The following is a 22,024-nucleotide window of genomic DNA, read 5'->3' as shown; positions in this document are numbered from 1 at the left end:
ATGTTGCCTGAGGAGTAACACCAGACATTGTCCTCTGGCCTTCACATGAACACATGCACTACATCCACAGCACTACTACCAACACCAACACCACACATTCCCATCCACACAATTAAAATGGGTGTGTGTGTGTGTATATATAAGTACAAAACGTCGTCTTGTGATATAAAGTATATAATGAAGTTGCCATGGCATTCAAGCTATTACTTGAAAGCAACAAAAGCCAAATGGATGTGCAAGAGAATAAATGCCCCCATATAGTTTTGCTTTGTTTTTTTAAAAAGGTTCCATCACAACTTCATAGCTCTCATCTTCCACACTCAGAGCCATTACGTCCTCTGACTCAATTCCTCAACTTGCACAACTTACACCGTTATCACATTTTACCAATAACTGTCTTGTCAGGTTCTTGGTTCTTGGTTCTTAGCAGCCCTAACCTGACAGACAGTGAGCTTCTCTCCTGCTCTGGTGTGTGACGCAGTGAGCAGGTCCCCTGCTCGTTTCTGGAGTGCTGCACTGTGCCAGGTCCTCTGCTCGTTTCTGGAGTGCTGCACTGTGACCAGGTCCCCTGCTCGTTTCTGGAGTGCTGCACTGTGACCAGGTCCCCTGCTCGTTTCTGGAGTGCTGCACTGTGACTAGGTCCCCTGCTCATTTCTGGAGTGCTGCACTGTGAGCAGGTCCCCTGCTCGTTTCTGGAGTGCTGCACTGTGACCAGGTCCCCTGCTCGTTTCTGGAGTGCTGCACTGTGACTAGGTCCCCTGCTCGTTTCTGGAGTGCTGCACTGTGCCAGCTTCTCCTCACTTCTCGCATGCTGGTGCTTCCCAGCTGCTTCTGCTTACTTCTCCACAGGATCTACTAGTCTTCAAGTATGTCTTTCAAATCGTGACCTCTCTCTTGAGCTGGAATCCTATACATAACAGTTAACTAGTCCTTGAATACCTCCATCTAGCTCTCCTGAATCAGGCTGCAATTCTCAAGTTCTTAGTCAACTGACCCAAAACTTCTCCCAGCATTAACTGAACTCCTCTACTGTCCACGTATGCCAGTGCCACCTACCCAGTAAATGACACCAATGAGCCCTTGGAATCCATATAAAACATTGGAATTTCCCCCCTTCTTGACAAAGTTAAGAGTTCTTTAACTATACTCACTCTCTGAACTGGCCCAATTAATTATGTCAGAAAAATAAAACCATACCCTCTCCCCAAGATACAACTCATCTCTGTACTGTTCTCAAGATATCACTGCATTGCTTTTATATGTGATCAAGAAAAGACTTAAGTACATTTTCTGATTATGTCAACTATCAAGTGTACAATGGTTTTAGAATCTTAGTAAGTGATTTTTTTGTTTTTGTTTTTGTTTTTTGAGACAGGGTTTCTCGGTGTTAACCCTGGCTGTCCTGGTACTCACTCTGTAGACCAGGCTGGCCTCGAACTCAGAAATCCACCTGCCTCTGCCTCCCAAGTGCTGGGATTAAAGGCGTGTACCACCACTGCCCGGAGTAAGTGATTTTTTTTTTTAAGAGCACAAATATATATGGATATCCCAAATTTCTGGTTTTTAAATTTTTCCAGTGGGAGATGTCAAGCACATTGAAAACTAAAGAAAGTAATCCTATTATTAGCAAATAAAAATCTCCATCAAAGCTTCACTATGTTTAGGAGGCAGAGGCAGGCAAATAAATATGAGTTCAAAGCCAGCTTGGTCTGCAGAGAGAGTTCAAGGATGGCCAGGGCTACACAGAGAAACCCCACTTTAAAAAAAAAAAAAGTCCAAAACTAAAAAAGCTTCACTATGAACTGTAAACCCCAGCATGGTTGCATTCTGAAAGCCTCCCCCAGCACAATGAAGCCTGCCTTAATTCTATCACAAGCCACCCTCAAAGCACTAAACAGAAGTTGTCACCTGACTAAGTGGAAATGAAAATAGTACACTGACAGCCATAGGCCTATAATCCCAGCTGAGGTAGTAAGAGACTCCCAGATTCAAAGTCTACCTGAAGTTATTTAATTGGAAGGTCCTGTCTAAAATAATATTGGAGGGGGTTTGATGAAAGTAAAATGGTTAAACAAGCAGCTAAGAAATTCCTGAAAGGATGTGGCGGGGAGAAAGAATAAATATCCTGGGACTGAAGAAGAGTATTTGCCCATTAGTTGGGGTGTCATTAAGCACACACAGCTCCAACTATGGGAAGCACTCATCTACATCACATCCTGTTACCAGGCATTCCAAAGTTCGGAGCTGGTATGACTAGGAAGTTGCCCAGCTCAAACACGAACTTCAGGAGGTACTGCTAGGAATGGCAATAGGAAAGTCATCTGCTTGATGGAAATTGTATTTCAATTTCCCTAGTGAGCTCAGGAAATCAACTACAACAGCATATCCCAATTGCTTCAGAAGTTTTAATTATCCATATAAACTGGCCAGGAAATTAAAGTTAAATGCTACAACAAAGGGATCTCTACCCTACTAATATTTTCTGGCTAATTATTCTCATTGCTAGTCTACAACCACTCTGTTAAAATTTGATAATGAATCATACCACTCGCTGGGAATTCTTCTGCATCTAAAGTTATGGTTAATAACTACAATTCACAGAAACTGTTCTTTTTATAAGGAATAAAAATCCTTCTGGAAATATGTCCCATATAATGAAACATCAAATGTTAGTCTCTGTCTGAACTCTTTAAACTACTAGGAAAGTATAAAACTAAAAAAAAGTAATTTTATTTACTTTAAAAGAAAAGGGAGGGTTAGAGAGATGGCTCAGCAGCTAAGAGCACTGATTGTTCTTCCAGAGGTTTTCTTCCAGAGGTCCTGAGTTCAATTCCTAGCAACTACATGGTGGCTCACAAACATCTGTAATGGGGGTATGATGCCCTCTTCTGGTGTATCTGAGGACAGCTACAGTTTACTCATTCACATACATGAAATAAATATATAAATCTTTAAAAGGGGGGGGGGAGAAGGTTGAAGGTACAGCTTAATGACAAGAGTGCTTGCTTAGAATGTGCAAGATAATAGGCCAAGCATACCAAAAATTAAGTTAGCTATTTGGGTAATTATCATCTCTATTTTTCTTTATAACCTGTTTTCAGAATATGTTCAGTACAGAAGGTTTTACCATATGAAATCATGCTAAGCTCTGACTTTACGTATGGTCTAAGGCTTTCACAAACAGCAAGCATAGTCCTATGCATGCATTCTCAGCACTCTAGAGGCAGGGAGAGAGGCCAGCCTGGACTACATGGTGAGTTCCAGGCCAGAACTCAAAAATAAACAGATGATACATAGACAGATAGACAGACAGACAGATGTGTATGATGGTTGACAGATACATAGATCCAAGTCTAGAATTGTTTGTTTTGGCTTTTCTTTTTCTTTTCTTTTTTTTTTTTTGGGAGGGGGGGTTCGAGACAGGGTTTCTCTGTGTAGCCCTGGTTGTCCTGGAGCTCACTTTGTAGACCAGGCTGGCCCGGAACTCAGAAATCCGCCTGCCTCTGCCTCCCTATTGTTTTGGTTTTTCAAAACAAGGTTTCTCTATGTATTCTTAGCTGTCCTGGAACTCCCTCTGTAGACCTAGGCTGGCCTCAAACTCACAGAGATCCTCCTGTCTCTACATCCCAAGAGCTGGGATTAAAAGCAAGCACTAAGATTTTTTTTGTTTGGGAAAACTGTCTATTTTGACATAAATAAAATATATATATTAAGTATCACTACTTTGATTTTTAAAAAAATCATTGTAAAACTCCAATCTTTCAATCTCTGAGGCAAAACAAGTTATTTTAGCCATTACAATGGTTTTTTTTCCAATAGAAAAATATTTCATTCCAAATAACTCAATGTTCATAACGCTGCACAGTGGACATAATGCTGTCACACACAGCAGCTGAGTATCACTACTAGAGGACAGAAACAAGTCCCATAAAATGTCTCACCTTCATATCAGACTATATCTAGAGAGAGAAAAAAGCATTAAAACATTCAAGCAAATGTTCCAAATTCCTTCAAAGGCAAAGAAAGGAGCAGCATTAGGAAGACCAAGACAGAAACAGTCACTTGATTTGTGTCCCCTCCAAAACCACAACACAGCATTCATAGCAGCTGTGGCTACAGTTTGTAAGGAGCCTTTCACAGCTCCACAACGGCTTATCACGATAGAGGCTCATCCGTTTGGGTTTTTTGTTTTGTTTTGTTTTGTTTTTTTGGTTTTTCGAGACAGGGTTTCTCTGTATAGCCCTGGCTGTCCTGGAACTCACTCTGTAGACCAGGCTGGCCTCAAACTCAGAAATCCGCCTGCCTCTGCCTCCCAAGTGCTGGGATTAAAGGCATGTGCCACCACCGCCTGGCAAGGCTCATCAATTTTTAGGCCATATCCACAACTGCTGTCTTATAAAAACAACCAAGTTCAACAGCAAAGACTTTAAAATGACATGTATAAAGCAGTTTTAGGTAAAACTAACACTAAACCTGTTTCAGTGTAGCCAAGAGGACCAATAAGGCATAGTGGCACATAAATCTGTGGCTAGGATGAGCTACATTAAAGATCCCCACCCCATCTGAAAACAAAAAGTAATGGTACCTAAAATACGAAACTATGTGAACGAAACTATGAGAATACTGAATGATTTTTCATAGCAATGTCTTTAATTTATATGATGTTAGAAGCACCTTCTAGTTCCTTACTTAGCATGCCATAACCAATAGGGGTGAACAGAATGTTTCTCATGACTATCAGCGTATGTTCTTTCCACAAATGGCCACCCAAACACATACTGAGATGCAAAACTAAAAAAATTACCAGAGAGATTAGAAAGATGGCTCAATGGTTAGGGGCACAGACTGCTCTTGCAGAAGACCCAAATTCAGTTCCCAGCAGTTAGGCAGTTTAAAACTGTCCATAATTCCAGGTTCAGGGAATCTAATGCCCTCTTCTAGACTCCTCAGCCATCTGCATGCATACATGCATGCACGAGCACACACATACACCACTCCTCTCTACACAGACATATAAGTAAAAATAAATCTTTATGAGACCCACATGTGAACAATGTGCAGAAAATGGAAGACTTTGAAGCACAGTCCTAAATGAGATACCTTCATCAAACCTCTCCTCTCAAGGTTCAGAGATCCCTGAGGAAGAAGAGTCAGAAATGATGAGTAACCCAAAGAAACAGTGCCTTCTAGACACAGCAGGGCTGATGCACAAATGAACTTAGAGACTGAGGCCCCATGCACAAAGTCTGCACAGGTTCAAGCCAAAAGGGGTCCCAGCACCGGGAAGGGGAAGTAGACATGGCTTCCATCCCTCACCAAAAGGCTATGTACAACTGATACCCAGAGGAGGAAAAGAAAAAGCTGTTTTCTGCAGTGGCCTCACAGAGTACACTAACCAACATAAAATGAACTAGATGGTATTTTTACCAACTTTTTATTTTATTTTGCTTTGTAGGGGTTTTTGTTTTGGGCTTCTTGTTTTTGTTGTTTTAAAGAGAGAAAGAGAACAAATATAAAGTTGGGTAGGTAGAGATATAAGAAGGATCTCGGAAAGACTGGAGTAGAGGAAAACATCAAAAATATTTTGTGAAAAATATTTTCAATTAAAAAATTAAAAAAGGGCTGGAGAAATGGCTCAGCGCTTAAGAGCACTGACTGCTCTTCCGAAGGTCCTGAGTTCAAATCCCAGCAACCACATGGTGGCTCACAACCATCCATAATGAGATCAGATGCCCTCTTCGGGTGTGTATGAAGACAGCTACAGTGTACTTACATATAATAAATAAATAAATCTTAAAAAAAAAATTAAAAAAAAAACTGCTGGAAATAGCTACATAGAAAAGATAAAGGTTTTATTTTATATGTTACAAATTTTATCTTAAAATTTAGAAAGACTAAATGTGGAGTCCTAATTTCTAATTCTTACAGTAACTTAACGGATACACTTAAAAAAATATAAAAGTTCTTACACAGACTGAGAAAAAAAAGACTTCAACAGAAAAATACATTTACAAATGCAATTCATAAATAAAATGTAATTTTATTGGACAATAACTACAGTTTAAAAACAGAAATTCCACCTTAAAATATCCATGTTTTTCATTATCACACATGCACAGATATATTTACAGCATCAATATTTATTTGAAGAAATAAGATAGCCAGAAAGCATCCAAGCAGCCATTATGAACAATGGGCAACCACACCTCCTACACACTCACGGCAACACATGGAATACTGCTTAGTAACCCAAGTGGAAGAACAATGTGCTGCTTAATTAAACTGTCCAATTTATGCAACAGAAGTGAGGACTAACACAACACATAAGTGAGAAGCTCACCTATGCATATCAATGCATGCTATAGAGTCTAGACTGCATCATCAAACTGTAAGCAAGGGCCACCTACACAGAGCAGCTCTACAGCTCAATGCACTTTTCAGTACATGTATTACTTGGAGGAACTGGGAAACATCAGTGTTTTAAGTTTGAAAGGATACATATACATTTAAATGTTACTTGTGTTTAATTTAGGACTATAACCTTTCTTGGTTGCATTTTGTTAGTTTTGTAGTATTATGAATACCAGATGTGCTGCACTTATTCAACACACAGCACACAAGTACACTCAAACTTCTAAGAGTCAAAAATACTCTTTGATATGGTGGCTCACCTGTAATCAAAGCAATGGGGAAGTACTGAGGCCAATTCAAAACCACTATAGGTGCCAGGCAGTGGTGGCACTCACCTTTAATCCCAGCACTTGGGAGGCAGAGGCAGGAGGATTTCTGAGTTCAAGGCCAGCCTGGTCTACAGAATGAGTTCAAGGACAGCCAGGGCTACACAGAGAAACCCTGTCTCGAAAAAACAAAAAACAAAAAACAAAAAAAAAAAAAAAAAAAAAAAAAAAAAAAAAAAAAAAAAAAAAAAAAAAAAACCACTATAGGCAACACATTAGCTTCAGGTCAGCCTGAGCTAGAGGAGGATCCTGTTTCAAAATTTTAAAATATTAATAATTATAACAACAATAATAATAACTCATAACTAGATACATCAGAAATATTTAATAATAAAAATAATAATAAAAATAATAATAATAATAATGAAAATTTCCAGGTTGGAAAGAAACTTATCCCACTGATATTTAGCACATTATCTCTGAGGGTTGGGAATTACATGTGTAGACAAACTACATATTTCATAGCAACTTGGTTTATAGTTAATATATATGTCTGATGTCTTTTAAAAACAAAATAAAACTTTAGAATGAAAATGACAGTCACATAATTTTATAATCTCTCAAAAGAGGAGGCAGCAACTAGACTAGCCAAATCAAAATCCACGGATACAATTCACAATAAAATTAGGTCACCAAGTATCCCTATAACCCCCAAAATGCTAACAAAGGAACAAAATACCAGAAGCCACAGACTACAGGATGAACTAACTCAGGATGGCAGTAGAGGGAGTCAGGGCAGCTAAGACAGTGACAGTCCAACTACAGGATGAGGCAGACCTCAATAAGGCAACCGGGCAGTGGTGGTAGGCGCCTTTAATCCCAGCACTTGGGAGGCAGAGACAGGCGGATTTGAGTTCGAGGCCAGCCTGGTCTACAGAGTGAGTTCCAGGACAGCCAAGGCTATACAGAGAAACCCTGTCTCGAAAAACTAAAAAAATAAAAAATAAAAATAAAGCAATTGCAGTAAGCAAGGAGTAAGACACCTGGAAAAATAAAATCAGGTCATCAATGAAACAAGAAAGAAAGAGAACAGAAGGAAGTGAGAGAGACATAAAGATAATGCTCCTAGGGAACGGGGGTGGGGGGGTTGGGGGTGGGTGGGTGGGTGAGGAAGAGCGGGGCAGGCCAGCAGCAAGTATGGAGCTTACAGATGGTGGACATGGGTACTGGTGTGGGGCTTACAGATGGTGGACATGGATGCAGATGCGGGGCTTACAGATGGTGGACATGGATGCAGGTGTGGAGCTTACAGATGGTGGACATGGATACTGGTGTGGCGCTTACAGATGGTGGACATGGATGCAGGTGTGGAGCTTACAGATGGTGGGCATGGATGCAGATGTGGGGCTTACAGATAATGGACATGGATGCAGGTGTGGAGCTTACAGATGGTGGACATGGATGCAGATGTGGAGCTTACAGATGGTGGACATGGATACAGATGTGGGCTTACAGATGGTGGACATGGATGCAGGTGTGGAGCTTACAGATGGTGGACATGGATGCAGATGTGGGCTTACAGATGATGGACATGGATGCAGGTGTGGAGCTTACAGATGGTGGACATGGATGCAGATGTAGGGCTTACAGATGGTGGACATGGATGCAGGTATGGGAGCTTACAGATAGTGGGGACATGGATGCAGATGTGGGGCTTACAGATGGTGGGCATGGATGCAGATGTGGAGCTTACAGATGGTGGACATGGATGCAGGTGTGGGGCTTACAGATGGTGGACATGGATGCAGGTGTGGAGCTTACAGATGGTGGACATGGATGCAGGTGTGGGGCTTACAGATGGTGGACATGGATGCAGGTATGGGAGCTTACAGATGGTAGGGACATGGATGCAGGTGTGGGGCTTACAGATGGTGGACATGGATGCATGCACACTAGCTGGCGGACAACAGACTCATTTTGCAGAGCAGACAGCAGGAGTTTTATAAATATAGCTCTAGTACCAAAAGTAGTAACAGACAGAGTGTAATAAATAAAGCAAAGAAGAGACAAGGAAAATTAACAACATTTGACAATAGAGGAATATCAAAGGAAAGCTCATGCACAGGCAAGTGGTAGCATTTGCTGTAGTCAGTCAAGGATATAAAGACATTATAGTCAATAAAAGCAACCAACACACACACACACACACACACTCGCTCACACGTGTGTGCGTGAGCATCCCTGAGTCTTGATACCTAGTAAGTAGGGACTATAAAGGCAACCATGCTTAAAGGGGAGAGCAGCAGCTGAAATAAAAGGCAAAAGGTGGACATGAGCAATTCCACAGAGCCAGCCTCATATTGCAAGCTAGTTGCAGTGTTTGGTCCTCGCAAGAACTTGCTTTTTCTCATTTCCCAAGAGGGAAATTTTAAGTTGCAAAGCAAGTCAGTCACTCTTACCCAAGACCACCCTGTAACTATACACAATAATTACAAGACCTGAAATTGGTCTGCAGGCAGAAAATAAATTATTTAGGGATTTGGAGGGAAGAGATGAACTTTTTCCACAAAGTAGAAGGAAAGCATTATCTAACAAAACAGTTATGTCTAGAGTGCCTGACATTGTCATCTTCAGTTTTTTTTAAAACTGAAAGTTTAAAGACAAATGATCTTACTTCAGCATTCTCTGATTATAAACATTATGTGATCAAATATAACTTTAAATGCATTTCTAGAAAGGTTTATTTTCATAGCAATCTAATAGAAAAGAATACTATTGTCATTCCTTAAAGAATTTAACCAAATTTACTTAAACCCAGAACTTCCTTGTCCCTGCAAGCAGCATGAAAGCACTCAAATGGAAAGACAAGTACAAGGCCAGTCAGTCACAGTACAGGGTTGGGAAATGCAACCCAACAGGCAGAAGCAGAGCAGTGTGTGTGGCTAAAATACTCTGGCCTTCAATTCTCCATGAGACTCTGAGAGATACTGAAGACTCTGTCAACTCCCTGATCTTTTTACTATTACTATTTTACTGCACGTTTGGATGTTTTGCCTAAAAGCATTGTCAGTGTATCACTTGTTTCTGGTGCAAATAAAGGCCAGAAGAGGACACTGACCTCCAGAACTGAATTTACAGATATTTGTGAGCTACCTATGGATGCTGGGAATCAAACCTAGGTCCAAAGCAATAACAAGTATTCTTAATGACTGAACCATCTATCCAGCCCACCTCCCATCTTTTTAATATTGATGGTTATCTGTTGCCATTTTTAATATAAAATGTTAATATTTGCATTTATTTAAAAATTAAATATACCCACAAATATTAACATGGTATTTGTTATAAAACTACAATGGCTCACTCTAAGAAATATTTATATTAGTTTTTAATTTTTTGTAAAATTCTTCCAGCCAGCAAAAAAATAAAGCACATATTAATGTGACATTAGTCCTTAAGAAAAAAAATCCAGGGCTGGAGAGATGGCTCAGAGGTTAAGAGCACCAACTGCTCTTCCAGAGGTCTTGAGGTCAATTCCCAGCAACCACATGGTAGCTCACAATCATCTGTAGTAGGGTCTGGTGCCCTCTTCTGGTATGTCTGAAGAGAGCAGTGGTGGTGTATTCATACGCATAATAACATAAGTAAATAAATCTTTTTAAAAAAAAAAGAAAGAAAAGAAAAAATTCCAGAATGTAATCTGTAGAATGCTAGCCTCAAGGGCACAAGGCCAGGGGTTTGAAAGAAAAAGAAAGGTTAAGCTACACAAAGTAACTATGGAAAGAGCCAAGACACAACTAACAGATAAATCTAAATTTTAATTTGGCCTGAGTCTCAGGACTCAGAAGGCAGATGCAGGTGGATCTCTGAGTTCAGGCCAACATGGTCTACAGAGTGAGTGCTTATATTATAAATTAACAACTATCTAATTTACCAACTGACAATTTCCAGGAGTTACAACTAAGAAACCACAGGCTTAAATAAATGACATGCCACTAAATTGTGTGCAAAATGCACACTGATTATAATAGAGAGGGCCAAGTTAAAGAATAGATGGCAATATTCATGAAATAACTCTTACAAGGGACAACTACCCAGGTTTGTTTAAAAAACAAAACAAAAACAAAAAGCTACACCAGTGAACCAGCAATCTATTTAGTCAAATAATGGTATTCATTATTAGACTGTAAGTAATTTATCAAATCCTATCACCACTATTTTTGAATGCCAGAATGAATTTAATTCACTTCCTTGACATCTGCATAAGCAGAAATGACAGACACAAAAGATGTAATAACTCCACAGTTAAGTCTTAGCATATATACCAGAATAATGGTTGCATGTTCATCAAGTTTATAAACCAGTAAGCTTTTCAGCATTAAATTTAAAGTTGTAGTATTTCTCCATGTACAAAAGTCTCTCTTTCATCTTCTGCCCTCCCATCTTCTTCTAGGAATAGCCAGGTGCAAACTAAGATGGTAGACAGGAGAGGAAAGGCAGGAGGAACTACATCCTCAGCGGGCAAGAAGGTATACAGTATGAAAGCCATACTCCTAAGAGGCCACTTTAGCCATTCAGAAATAGAAAATGCATCCTAAGTGGTATCAAGACTAACAGATCTCTGTTGGATGTGGGATTCATGACTATAAATGGACTGTTGGGGAAACTAAGGCAGGAAGCTAAGTCAGAGACCAATCTGTGCTACAGTAGCAATTCACAGCCAGCCAAACCTACAGTGTAAATTACTGTCTCTCAAGTACAAAAACAAGAAAGATATGGCAGTACAGGACTGTAATGCTAGCAAGAGAGAGGCTGAGGTAGATGGACTGCCATGAATTTGAGACAGCCTGGGATAAATAATCAATTCGAGGCCAACTTGGACTACACATTGAGACCTTGTTTCAAAAGGAAAAATAAAAATAAAAACAGGATGACAGCAAAGGAGGAGGACAGGACAACTGCACAGCACAGCAGTGTGGGCAGTGTCCTTCAACTTGGCCTGAAGGCTAAAGAACTTGCTTGTGACCTGACACAGTAACAGATCACTAAGTGGCCAAAAAAAAAAAAAAGAGTGAAAGTACAAGCATATACCTCACCCCAACACACACACACATACACACACACACACACACACACACACACACACACACACACACACACCCCAAAGAGAAGGATCTCAGTCACTGAACCTCTCAACCTAGCCACCAGTCAATTATCTAATCTGCCTGTGGCTGATAAAATAAATGAGGGTTTTAGAACATGAAATTAGTAAAATCTTTTCAAGTTCTTAAGCTCCTTGAATTTAATGGTTCTACACACAATGTATACAACTAAGGATGCAGTTACTATCATGAGGCATATTACTGAACAACACAGAAACTAGAACAGTGATGAGAATACAGAACTGGGGTAAGGAAGTAGATCAAAACAAATCATACTCCATTGTTCAGGCAGACCCCGCTTTGTCGCCTTCCAACAAATTCTCTAAGAAACACACTAGCCCACTCTCCTCCTTTAAAGCAATCCACAGTCTAACCAACAAAAAAGCCTCCTGCAAAAGCTTTATCTATGTATGGGACATAGTCTAACAGTGTTCCATTTTCTATTTTTTAACACTCAGGGGTTTTTGTTTGATAGGTTTCATATTCCATTTCAAACAGTACAGTCCAGAAATGCAGAATGGTGAATATAACCCAAGAGTAAGTTTATATATGTATCATTTAAGTAGAAAATCCGACTCTGCAGAATTCTGGCTTTATCACTTACTGAGACCAAGTGCCACCTAGTGGCAAGTGTTACATATTATTAAATCCTTTTCAGGCACAGTCTTCACATAGCTAGTAATCTGGGAGATGGACTATGTTATTAGAGACATATAAAACAGCTCCAGTCCTTTGGGAGGTCACAGAAAGATTAGACAGATAATCTACACAAACAAATCTACACCTGCAGAACGATGTTAACTGTCACAGCAAGAGACAAGCAGGAGTGAGTATTTTGATACTTCTTAAGTAACTTAAAACATTATGATATTCCACATCCTCCTCTCATCTGAAAATTCAACATTACAAAAAGGGGGAAATTAAACTATTTCTTAAACACCTACTTCCAAAACTGAACAAGGTATTTTATATCCCTTACTGTATTTAATACTCACACCAACAAAGACTTAACATGTTCATTACTTTAGTGACACACAGCACACTGATTCCATAGTTCCCTATACTGCACTGCTTTAGAGAAAAGGCCATTTTGCTTTATGTTTTCCTTATCATCACCACAAATTCCAACCTTCTTTACATTTTACAATCAGCCTTGGATCAACTAAAACCTGCACCTACTCTCTGAATCCCTCATTTGACTTGACAAGTTTCTCCGAAGAGCCCAACCTACACTTCTGGCTTAATTAAAACTCCTGATTACCACCCATCTTTACCATAAACACTTCTCAATCAATGACACCAGTGTCCCTACCAACATTATACATAGACATGCAGCTCACTCTTGACCATAATTTCTCTTAACTGTAATTATCTGAGTACTTCTCACTAAATCACTTTCGGAGACTGTCACAGTGGGGTCCTTTACTTAGAAATGCTCAATCTGGCTGGGCAGTGGTGGTACACGCCTTTAATCCCAGCACTTGGGAGGCAGGTGGATTTCTGAGTTTGAGGCCAGCCTGGTCTACAGAGTGAGTTCCAAGACAGCCAGGGCTATAAAGAGAAACCCTGTCTCCAAAAACCAAAAAAAAAAGAAAGAAAGAAAGAAAGAAAGAAAGAAAGAGAGAAAGAAAGAAAGAAAGAAAGAAAGAAAGAAAGAAAGAAATGCTCAATCTGAACTGTCTCTTTCTCTCTTTCCTACACTTGTTAATGAAACATTAAGGGAAGAAACTAGCTTCCCTAGTTACTTGTCATGTCTTGGGACTTCCACATTTCTGCTTACTCCAACTGGTGTAAAGACTAGGAAGTTGGTACAGAATTAACTGGGTTATTTTTGGCATGGAACTATTCTCACACCTAGAACCAAAACTAGGATTTGAATCAATATGCATGCATAAGACCTTCATGAGCTTGCAGAAAAGGGGGACAATACCTTTGTTCTAATGCAAACCAGTCTGAAGCTAGTATGTGGGTTACTTTACAAGGCCCTAAAACACCAACTCTATACTTCGTAATGCAGTCTGTCTCTATTATGCTCTCTAACATGTTCAGAAAGTAATACTTTCATAGGAGACTTTTATGAGAAACAACTTTACCAATTTTGACTATCATCTAATTAACAATGCAAATTAGCTCTAGTGCCAACAAAACATAGGAATATTTGGATCTTATTAGTGATTTTTCTAGTGTTAATGTATTCTATCTCACATACATCAGATGCAGACAGCACTTTCAGTTCATGCCTTTGAAACTTACAATGCATAAAAAAAAACGGTTTGCCTTTTCTTTTTATACATAAGCTTAAAATAGTTTAACTATACCCAATACTGCCTGAGAGCTCGCCAATCTGACTGAGCAGATGCTGTGTGTACCTCTGTGCATTTTGTCAACCCAACAAATTTACACAAATATTTACACAAATAGACAATTACTGCCACTTATACTTCCCCCATCCCCATAAATCTGTTATGTATGCTTGAAAAATACATTTTTCAGACCATTAGACTATCATTTCATTCACCAAAGCAGCAGCAGGCCTAATGAGGCATAAGCAACATCATGATGTAACGCCAGGCTCTAAGAGGCATCCAGAACTGCCGACAGTATCTGAAAGATAGTAGCAGCCAGGCAGTCAACATTCCTTTATTATTGTGATTGTCCAAGCAGATCCATGAGCAGCAAGAAGTAAACCCCCAAAGTTGGGATGACTCAATGACAACACCCTTGCTAATGCAGTAATTTACCAAATATGCCTGCTCAAAATGTCAAAGCCGTATCTCAAGGGTTGCAGGGTTGTGGCCCTATGTACTAATAAGCACACTGCTGCCTTCCTAAAACATGACCCACAAACCACAGGATGCAATAGAAAAGTATATCTATTTTTGTATGAGCTTTGTGCATGAAGGGTTATCAAGGAAACTAAGTAAAATATCTCCATATTTTACTATTTACAAATCACTCCCACGTGGTTTTATTAGACCTTTCTAATTTCACATGTAAAACAGTCACAATGTGCCTAGCAGGTAAATACAATGAAAGCATAATTCCCTATTTTACAATTAATGATGAAGACATTACCAGTGAGCAATCTTTCCTAAAGATGTATTTCCCGGGCTGGACAGATGGCTCAGTGGGTAAGAGCACTGACTACTCTTCTGAAGGTCCTGAGTTCAAATCCCAGCAACCACATGGTGGCTCACAACCATCTGTAGTGAGATCTGACGCCCTCTTCTGGTGTGTCTGAGAACAGCCACAGTGTATTTACATATAATAAATAAATAAATCTTTAAAAGAATATATAATTTCATTAAAAAAAATCAAAACAGTAATTTAAAAAAAAAAAAAAAAAGATGTATTTCCCTATAGATCATTAATTTGAGTCTGTGGCATGGATAAAAAGCAAAGCAGTACACAGTGCCCTAAGGTTTCATGTACATTTTTACACATCTAAGAATTGAAACACTTAAAAATGGAACTAGCTAGGCATGGTGGTAACATATCTATAATGCCAGCAGGTTGTAAGTTTAAGCCAGCTTGGGCTACAGACAAGGGTGTGTCTTCCTAAGTGTAAATATGTGGGGTCAAAGGACAACTTCTGGTGTCATTCTTCAGGCACTATCCTATCCATCTTTTTCTCTTTTTTAAAAGACAGACAGGGTCAGGGAGTGTGTCTGTCTGTCTCCCTCTGTCTCCCTCTGTCTGTGTGCGCCTGTGTCTGTCTCTCTCTGTCTGTGTGTCTCCCTCCCTCCCTCCCTACTTTCCTCCCTCCCTCCCCCCCCTCTCCTGAAATCTCTCACCTAGGTGACTAGGATGACTGGCCATATAAATAGAGCTCCAAGGATCTATTGTCTCAACCTCCCCAAAGTTGAGGTGCCAGCACTTGAGACTCATTCATATCCTAAGCACTAAAATCTAAGCTATCTCCCAGACCAAAAGTCTTATCTCTGAATAAATAAGTAAATAACCTCTTAAGAGCTACTTGATAACCAACCACATAAAACTACAATGTGAAATGTACACTTGTCATTTTTGGACCAACAACTTATGGCAGTGATTTCTATTGTCTACAAGGTATTTTTATGAATCTCACTATGTTTTCTAATACTATGTGACAGCCTGAGGCTGAAAACACCAATTCCTTTGGGTACATCAGCAACAGTTCCCTAACAGAACCATAAACAAGAGATGCATGAGTATCTTTTTAAAAAATATATACTTATTTATTTATTTATTCATTTATTGTGAGTACACTGTCACTCTTTTCAGATACACCAGAAGAGAGCATCTGATCCTATTACTGATGATTGTGAGCCACCATGTGGTTGCTGGGAATTGAACTCAGGACCTACTGGAAGAGTAGTCAGTGCTTTTAACTGCTGCGCCATCTCTCTAGCCCCATGAGTATTTTAGTACATGAGTAGTTTATATATACTAAATTCAGACTATATAGCCATGTTATATTCTTGTTCTAAAGTAATGTAAATCTTCTGTTTAAATTTTTTTTCTGGGCTGGAGAGATGGCTCAGTGAGCCAGGTTGACCAGAGCAAGCAGAGCCAACCGAAGCGAGCAGAGGTCTTGAATTCAATTCCCAGCAACCACATGATGGCTCACCCATCTGTACAGTTACAGTGTACGCATATACATAAAATAAATAAATAAATCTTTAGCCGGGCGGTGGTGGCGCACGCCTTTAATCCTAGCACTTGGGAGGCGGAGGCAGGCGGATTTCCGAGTTCGAGGCCAGCCTGGTCTACATAGGGAGTACCAGGACAGCCGGGGTTACAGAGAGAAACCCTGTCTCGAAAAACCAAAAAAAAAAAAAAAAAATCTTTAAAAAAAAATTTCTTACTCCCTATCAAGTACTGGGCACACTTGTGAATATAATATATAAATGATTAAAAGAAAATGGTTTGAGTATAATAATTACACTACAATTTAGTAAAATATTTCCTAGAGTATTATACCGGGGCTGAAGAGATGGCTGATTGGTTGGGATGCTGACTGTTCTTCCTAGAGGACCCAGGTTCAAATCCTAGCACCCACATGACAGCTCACACTGTGTGTAGCTCCCATGTAGATCTGACATCCACACACAGACATACATGCAGGCAAAACCCTGATACACACAAAACTAAAGTAAAATTTTTAGGAGCACCAAAACAAATAAAACAATACAAAAATTAAAATAAAAGAGAATTACACCAATCATGACACATACCAGCAGCATGGAACTTAGCCTGACATATCTCATTAGACTATTCCTTGACCTCAGTTCTCAAAGAATAACCTTTTCTTTTTTTTTTCTTTTCTTTTTTTTTTCAAATTCAGGGAGGCATTAGACTGCTGGGCCTATGTTGGTTGGAACTCCAAGTTCTTAAATATGAGCATTAAGATGAAGGAAGGACAATTTAGTTGAAGAAGGCATCATGAAATAACTATGACGAACCTGCTATGATAGCAAAGATTTTTTTTCTAAAGCACTAAGTATGTGCCTTGAATCTACTAAATACTTTAACCTATTACTTCATTTAACTATCACAACCCTTTAACTTGGGAATAATTATCTTACAACTGTTGGAAGAGGAAAGGATAGGCCAGCCTGGTAATATTACAGAGATTTAAGTGGAAAGAAAAATAGAACTGGAACCTAGCACGGAGCAAATAGAACTTCAAAGCCCTCTAGCCTGCTGCCTCTCCTAGTGAAGGCTGTAGGGGGAGCCATAGAAAGCTTTTTAAACTAGAGTGATGGATTCACTACTCAGAAAACTGCTGTTACCATGGGGAAGCTACAGAATCTAGAAGGGAAAGGGGGTCTGTGGTAAAATAGGTGAGAAGTGATGTTAGCATGCACTGTGTCACTACAGATTAAAGGGGTTCCTTAGGAGGTAAAACTATCAGTTCTTAATAATCAGAAAAACAGTAGAGGCTCAGCTATGAGCACACATGTTCTCCCAGCATGGAGAGGCGAGGCATAGGCAGGTGATCTTAAGTACCAGGGCAGCCTAGGCTGCATGGTGTAACCTATCTCGAAAGTTCAGAAATAAAGGATTAGTAAGAGAGGAAGCCCAAAACTTTGACACCTGACTATCAACTATCAAAATAAAGGAACAATGGGTTTCATCAGGAAGTATCTACAGAATGTCAAGTGCACAAAAAAAAAAAAAACTTTCCCTAAAAGCCAAGTCTAAAATCATGTTCTAGTGATCAGAAAATATTCTTCAAAGCATCAAAAAATATAAGGCAGATATAAAAGTTTTCAGGCTAAGAGTGCAAAAAAAGATACTATCTTTTAAAAAGTATTACTACAATAAATTTTTTAAAATTAAAATATACAAAAACTAAGTATTAGTACATACAGAAATCAATAAAGGGCATTCCATAATTTTACAATCTGTTAGTTTGACATTTCTTCCATCTCTTACCCAAGCTTGTTTTTGCTTGACCCTCTTCCTCTAAATTTATATCTTTTATACAAACTACAATAATACATAGTTGTTTTTTTCTTTCATTCCACTGTTACTCCTGTAACTTGCCAAGAACTTAGTTCATAACCTCCTACTTGACTTCCTATAAAATATGACCTACTTCACATTAGCTCATTCCAGTAACAGTTCCTAGACCTTAAGCACACTGTTCATCCAAGGGGGCTCTGCAAACCCTCGGGTGTACCTCTACAGATGTAGCAAAATTATTCCATTCCCATTCTGCACAGTTAGGAAGCTGGCAGAGGAAACAAATATCTTGGAAATAATCACAAAGCTAAAGGCCAAAAATAACAATTTTTAGTCAATCCATGAGAAAATACTGCCCCTAGCTGAAATAACATGAATTTAGTATTAGGAGGATGCAAAATGCAAACTAGTGCTTGCTTTCAAGCCAAGTCTTATTTCTAAAACTAAGTCAACCTCAGAATTAAAACATATAAGACCTTTAAAACATAACCATTTTCTTCTAATGCCAGACTTATCCATAATGCCAAAGATTAATCTGCTGAATTACATCTGGCGATAGCAGCTTTTTACTTTTTTATTTTACCCAATTAAGAGACCACAGGAGTCTGTGAGTATACATCAAGAAGTAACTTTTACATAAACTTAACTGTGCCTAGCAGTATGTAATAGAACAATTCCCTACAACATGTTGGGGTAGTAAGTTTAAAGCTGAAATAATCAATACTCAGAAAGTTTCCCAGCCATGGTTCATTTGTATTTCCAAATACCCTGCTGTCTAAGTTAAGGCACCGTTTTTTATTTCATGAAAATTCTTACACTTCTCAATTTTCTGGCTAAAAGTACTTAGAACAACTTAGTTGTTTCTAAGTAATTAGTACGTGCTTAGAAACAACACAACTCAGTTGTAAAGCTCACTTTATGGTGTCTTTGTGATCATTCTTAAATGTACAAATCAGAACAAACTACACTGCATTATTATACAGCATTTGCACTGTGCTCACAATCAGAACCAGAGTGTGCCCAATTTTAACCTCCAGTTATGTGCTAAGTATGAGAAATGCAAATTCTCACAACTTCATGTATTGTTCAAAGTGTGGTTTACACTGAAAGTATTAAGCCTATAAATTCTAATAACCATGTTTTTAAAAAGCTTTCCAAAGTGCCAACATTCCTTAGACCTCATCTTCTATGTCCTCATCAGCAGCTCTTTGTGTACAACTTAAGAGATGAAGTTGCATATGATTGTATGGGTAATGTATCTTCTAAAAGTAGTGATCAACTAGTAGAAAAAAATTTCTGAACAATAAATCAGTATTAACAACCCGGACGATACAATAATTCAGGCCATTAGTATACAATATCCTACACCACACCCCCAGCCATCGCCCGAGCTCTTAACATTACCATAACAATAAGAGCAGAAAACAACTTAATGCTCATGTAACATAAGGAAGTACCTTTAAGATAACCAAACTAAAAGCTACCAGTCTTTTGACTGCCTGTAATTAATGTATTCCACAAAGATCCTGAAAGCAGTACTCATCAAACCAAAACTACACTCTGCTCTTTGGCACCTGATTCCCAACGTCGAAATAGTTGCCACACATCCACAGATGTAAAAAGCACAAACTACATACTTAAGCTGAAAATTCAAACAATCATAAATGGTAAACTCATGTCTCCTCCCCATAAAGTAGGAGTAGAAAATTAAAACTGTATAGATTCCAGAAAAAAACCGATAAACTTCTCCACCCCAACATTCACAAGTTTTCAACATCAAAATTCACTCACCTTCTATTCACATCAAACGCATATCCACTGCGAATATCTGAAACTATCCTTCATCACCAACAAGAAAAAAAAAAAAAAAGTACCTTTGAGCCTACTTCTAACAGTCTTAAAATACAACCTCCCATCAACCCTCAGGTAACCCAGGTGGGTGCAACGCTACTGCGGATGCCCTTGGCCAGGGCCATCAAGAAGCCAAGGATGGGAAAGCAATAACCATCAAGAAATCTAGATCCTTTTCCAGCGCTACTGTTACCAAGCAAAACAATCACGAGCCCAGAAAGATGGCAAAGAAAAGTGGGGTCGTTTTAATCCCAAGAGAAAGGCGCACGGGGGTAGACAGGGGTGTGATCCCGAAGAGAAAGGGGTACGGAGGAAAGGAGGGGCACGAAGGAGCAAACTTAGGTATCCCAAGCATCTCCCAGACTCAAACAACAAAAGCAAACCGTAGAGTCTGTGTGCACTTGGAAGCAGCAGATGGAGTCCCCGGGGCTGAGACAGTTCAACAGACAGACACAGTGGGCAGTGGATAAATCAAGCAAGCGAGCGAGCAAGCAGTGACGCGAGGGGAAGGGGATGCTAAGAGAATGAGACACTACCTAGGGGAGACAAAGCCTCTGGGGGGTAACTAAGGACCAAAGAGAGAAAAAGGTGAGAGGGGATACACACGAGAAAGACAATGGAAGAAAAAAAGAGAACGGCAGTAATCTGGTGCCAGGGCTGTGGCAGGTCACCCGGCTACTGAGCAGAGCGATACAACAAAGGGGCACGGGAGGAGGGACAGTGGAGTGAGTGGAGGTGCAGACGGGATGCAGGTCGCGCCGCGGCTCCCACCGAGAGCCTAAGGCGGCGAAACAAAGGGCCGGGGGCAGAGTCGCGGGGGGCAGCGCGCACAGACAAAGCGCTCCGGCGCCCAGGGCAGCGGCCGGGCGGACAGGCGACGACGCGGGCCACGGGGAACAAAGCTGCGCTGGGATCCCGGCCAGGCCCGCCGAGGGGGGTGCGCGGCGGGCGCCGTGCCCACGGCCCCGCGCGCCGGCCGCCCTCGGCCCGCAGCCGCCGGCCTCGTCCCCACCCGCCCTCACGCGCCGGAGCCCGCTCCACCGCGGCGCGGCGCGGCGCGGCTCGGCTCGGCTCGGCGCACGGCGAGCCCCGCAGCACCCCCGCGCAACCGCGCCGCCGCCCGCGCCGCCTCCCCGAGCCCAGGCGCGCCGCGCAGCCCCGGCCCCGCCGCCGGCCGCAGGCCGTCAGACGCCCGCAACTTTCCCGGTTCCCCGGCACTCGCTGGCCCCTCGGACTTACCCTGTCACAACAGGCGCCATCTTCCACAAACTCTCGCCAAAACTCCAACCCTCGCGAGATTCCCCCCGCCGCCTTTCCCTGCTCCTCTCCCCCGCCCCTTCCCTCGGCCTCGCCGATCGCTGCCACCCGGCCCCCGCGCCCTCTTTCCCCCCGCTCCGCCGCCGCCACCGCCGGGAGCCAGCCACCTCGCGCCGCCCGCGGACTAAGGGATCTGGTCCACTGCCTTCCCTGGAAACCTACCCCGACGATGGAGCATGCGCAGGCCGCTCCTCCGTGAGCGAGCCCTCCGCGTAGTCCATGGGGGAGGCGCTCCGGTTATCCGGGTTTTGGGACGCGCCCTCGGGGACGTACGTGGAGACTGAGGAAAACCGGAGGGCATTACTACGGGGACCGGGACTCGAGGGGTCAGGAGGCGGGGCCCAGGGGCCGGGAGGAGGGGTCCTGGGAAAATGTGAGCGTTTCACAGGCGCAGAGGAGACGCCTCCTCGAGTGGGTGTTTTCCAAGCGGCTTCCCGCTCGCTGCGGGTTCCCAGCCCTTCTCATTCATTCCGACGGTTCGCTGGACGCCTGCCTTCCTTAGGTTAATCTAGGGATCAGGGGGCCGGAGCGGCGGCGGAGACCGGACTCAGATCCGGTTCCCCCCGC

General features: G+C 41.2%; 1 protein-coding gene across 1 annotated transcript in view; it reads right to left on the bottom strand.

Annotated features, from left to right (window-relative positions):
- Positions 1-21,773, bottom strand: part of Rbpj (recombination signal binding protein for immunoglobulin kappa J region) — a 69,188-nt gene extending 47,415 nt beyond the window's left edge. The window contains 2 exon segments of the mRNA XM_031342292.1: positions 21,620-21,687; positions 21,690-21,773. Of these exon segments, the coding sequence (XP_031198152.1) occupies positions 21,620-21,687; positions 21,690-21,758 (137 nt within the window). The 5' untranslated portion in view covers positions 21,759-21,773.
- Positions 21,774-22,024: the final 251 nt, after the last annotated feature.

The sequence above is a fragment of the Mastomys coucha genome, unplaced genomic scaffold (assembly GCF_008632895.1).
Source record: "Mastomys coucha isolate ucsf_1 unplaced genomic scaffold, UCSF_Mcou_1 pScaffold22, whole genome shotgun sequence".
Lineage (NCBI taxonomy): Eukaryota > Metazoa > Chordata > Mammalia > Rodentia > Muridae > Mastomys > Mastomys coucha.
This window is presented reverse-complemented; position numbering and strand designations above follow the sequence as displayed.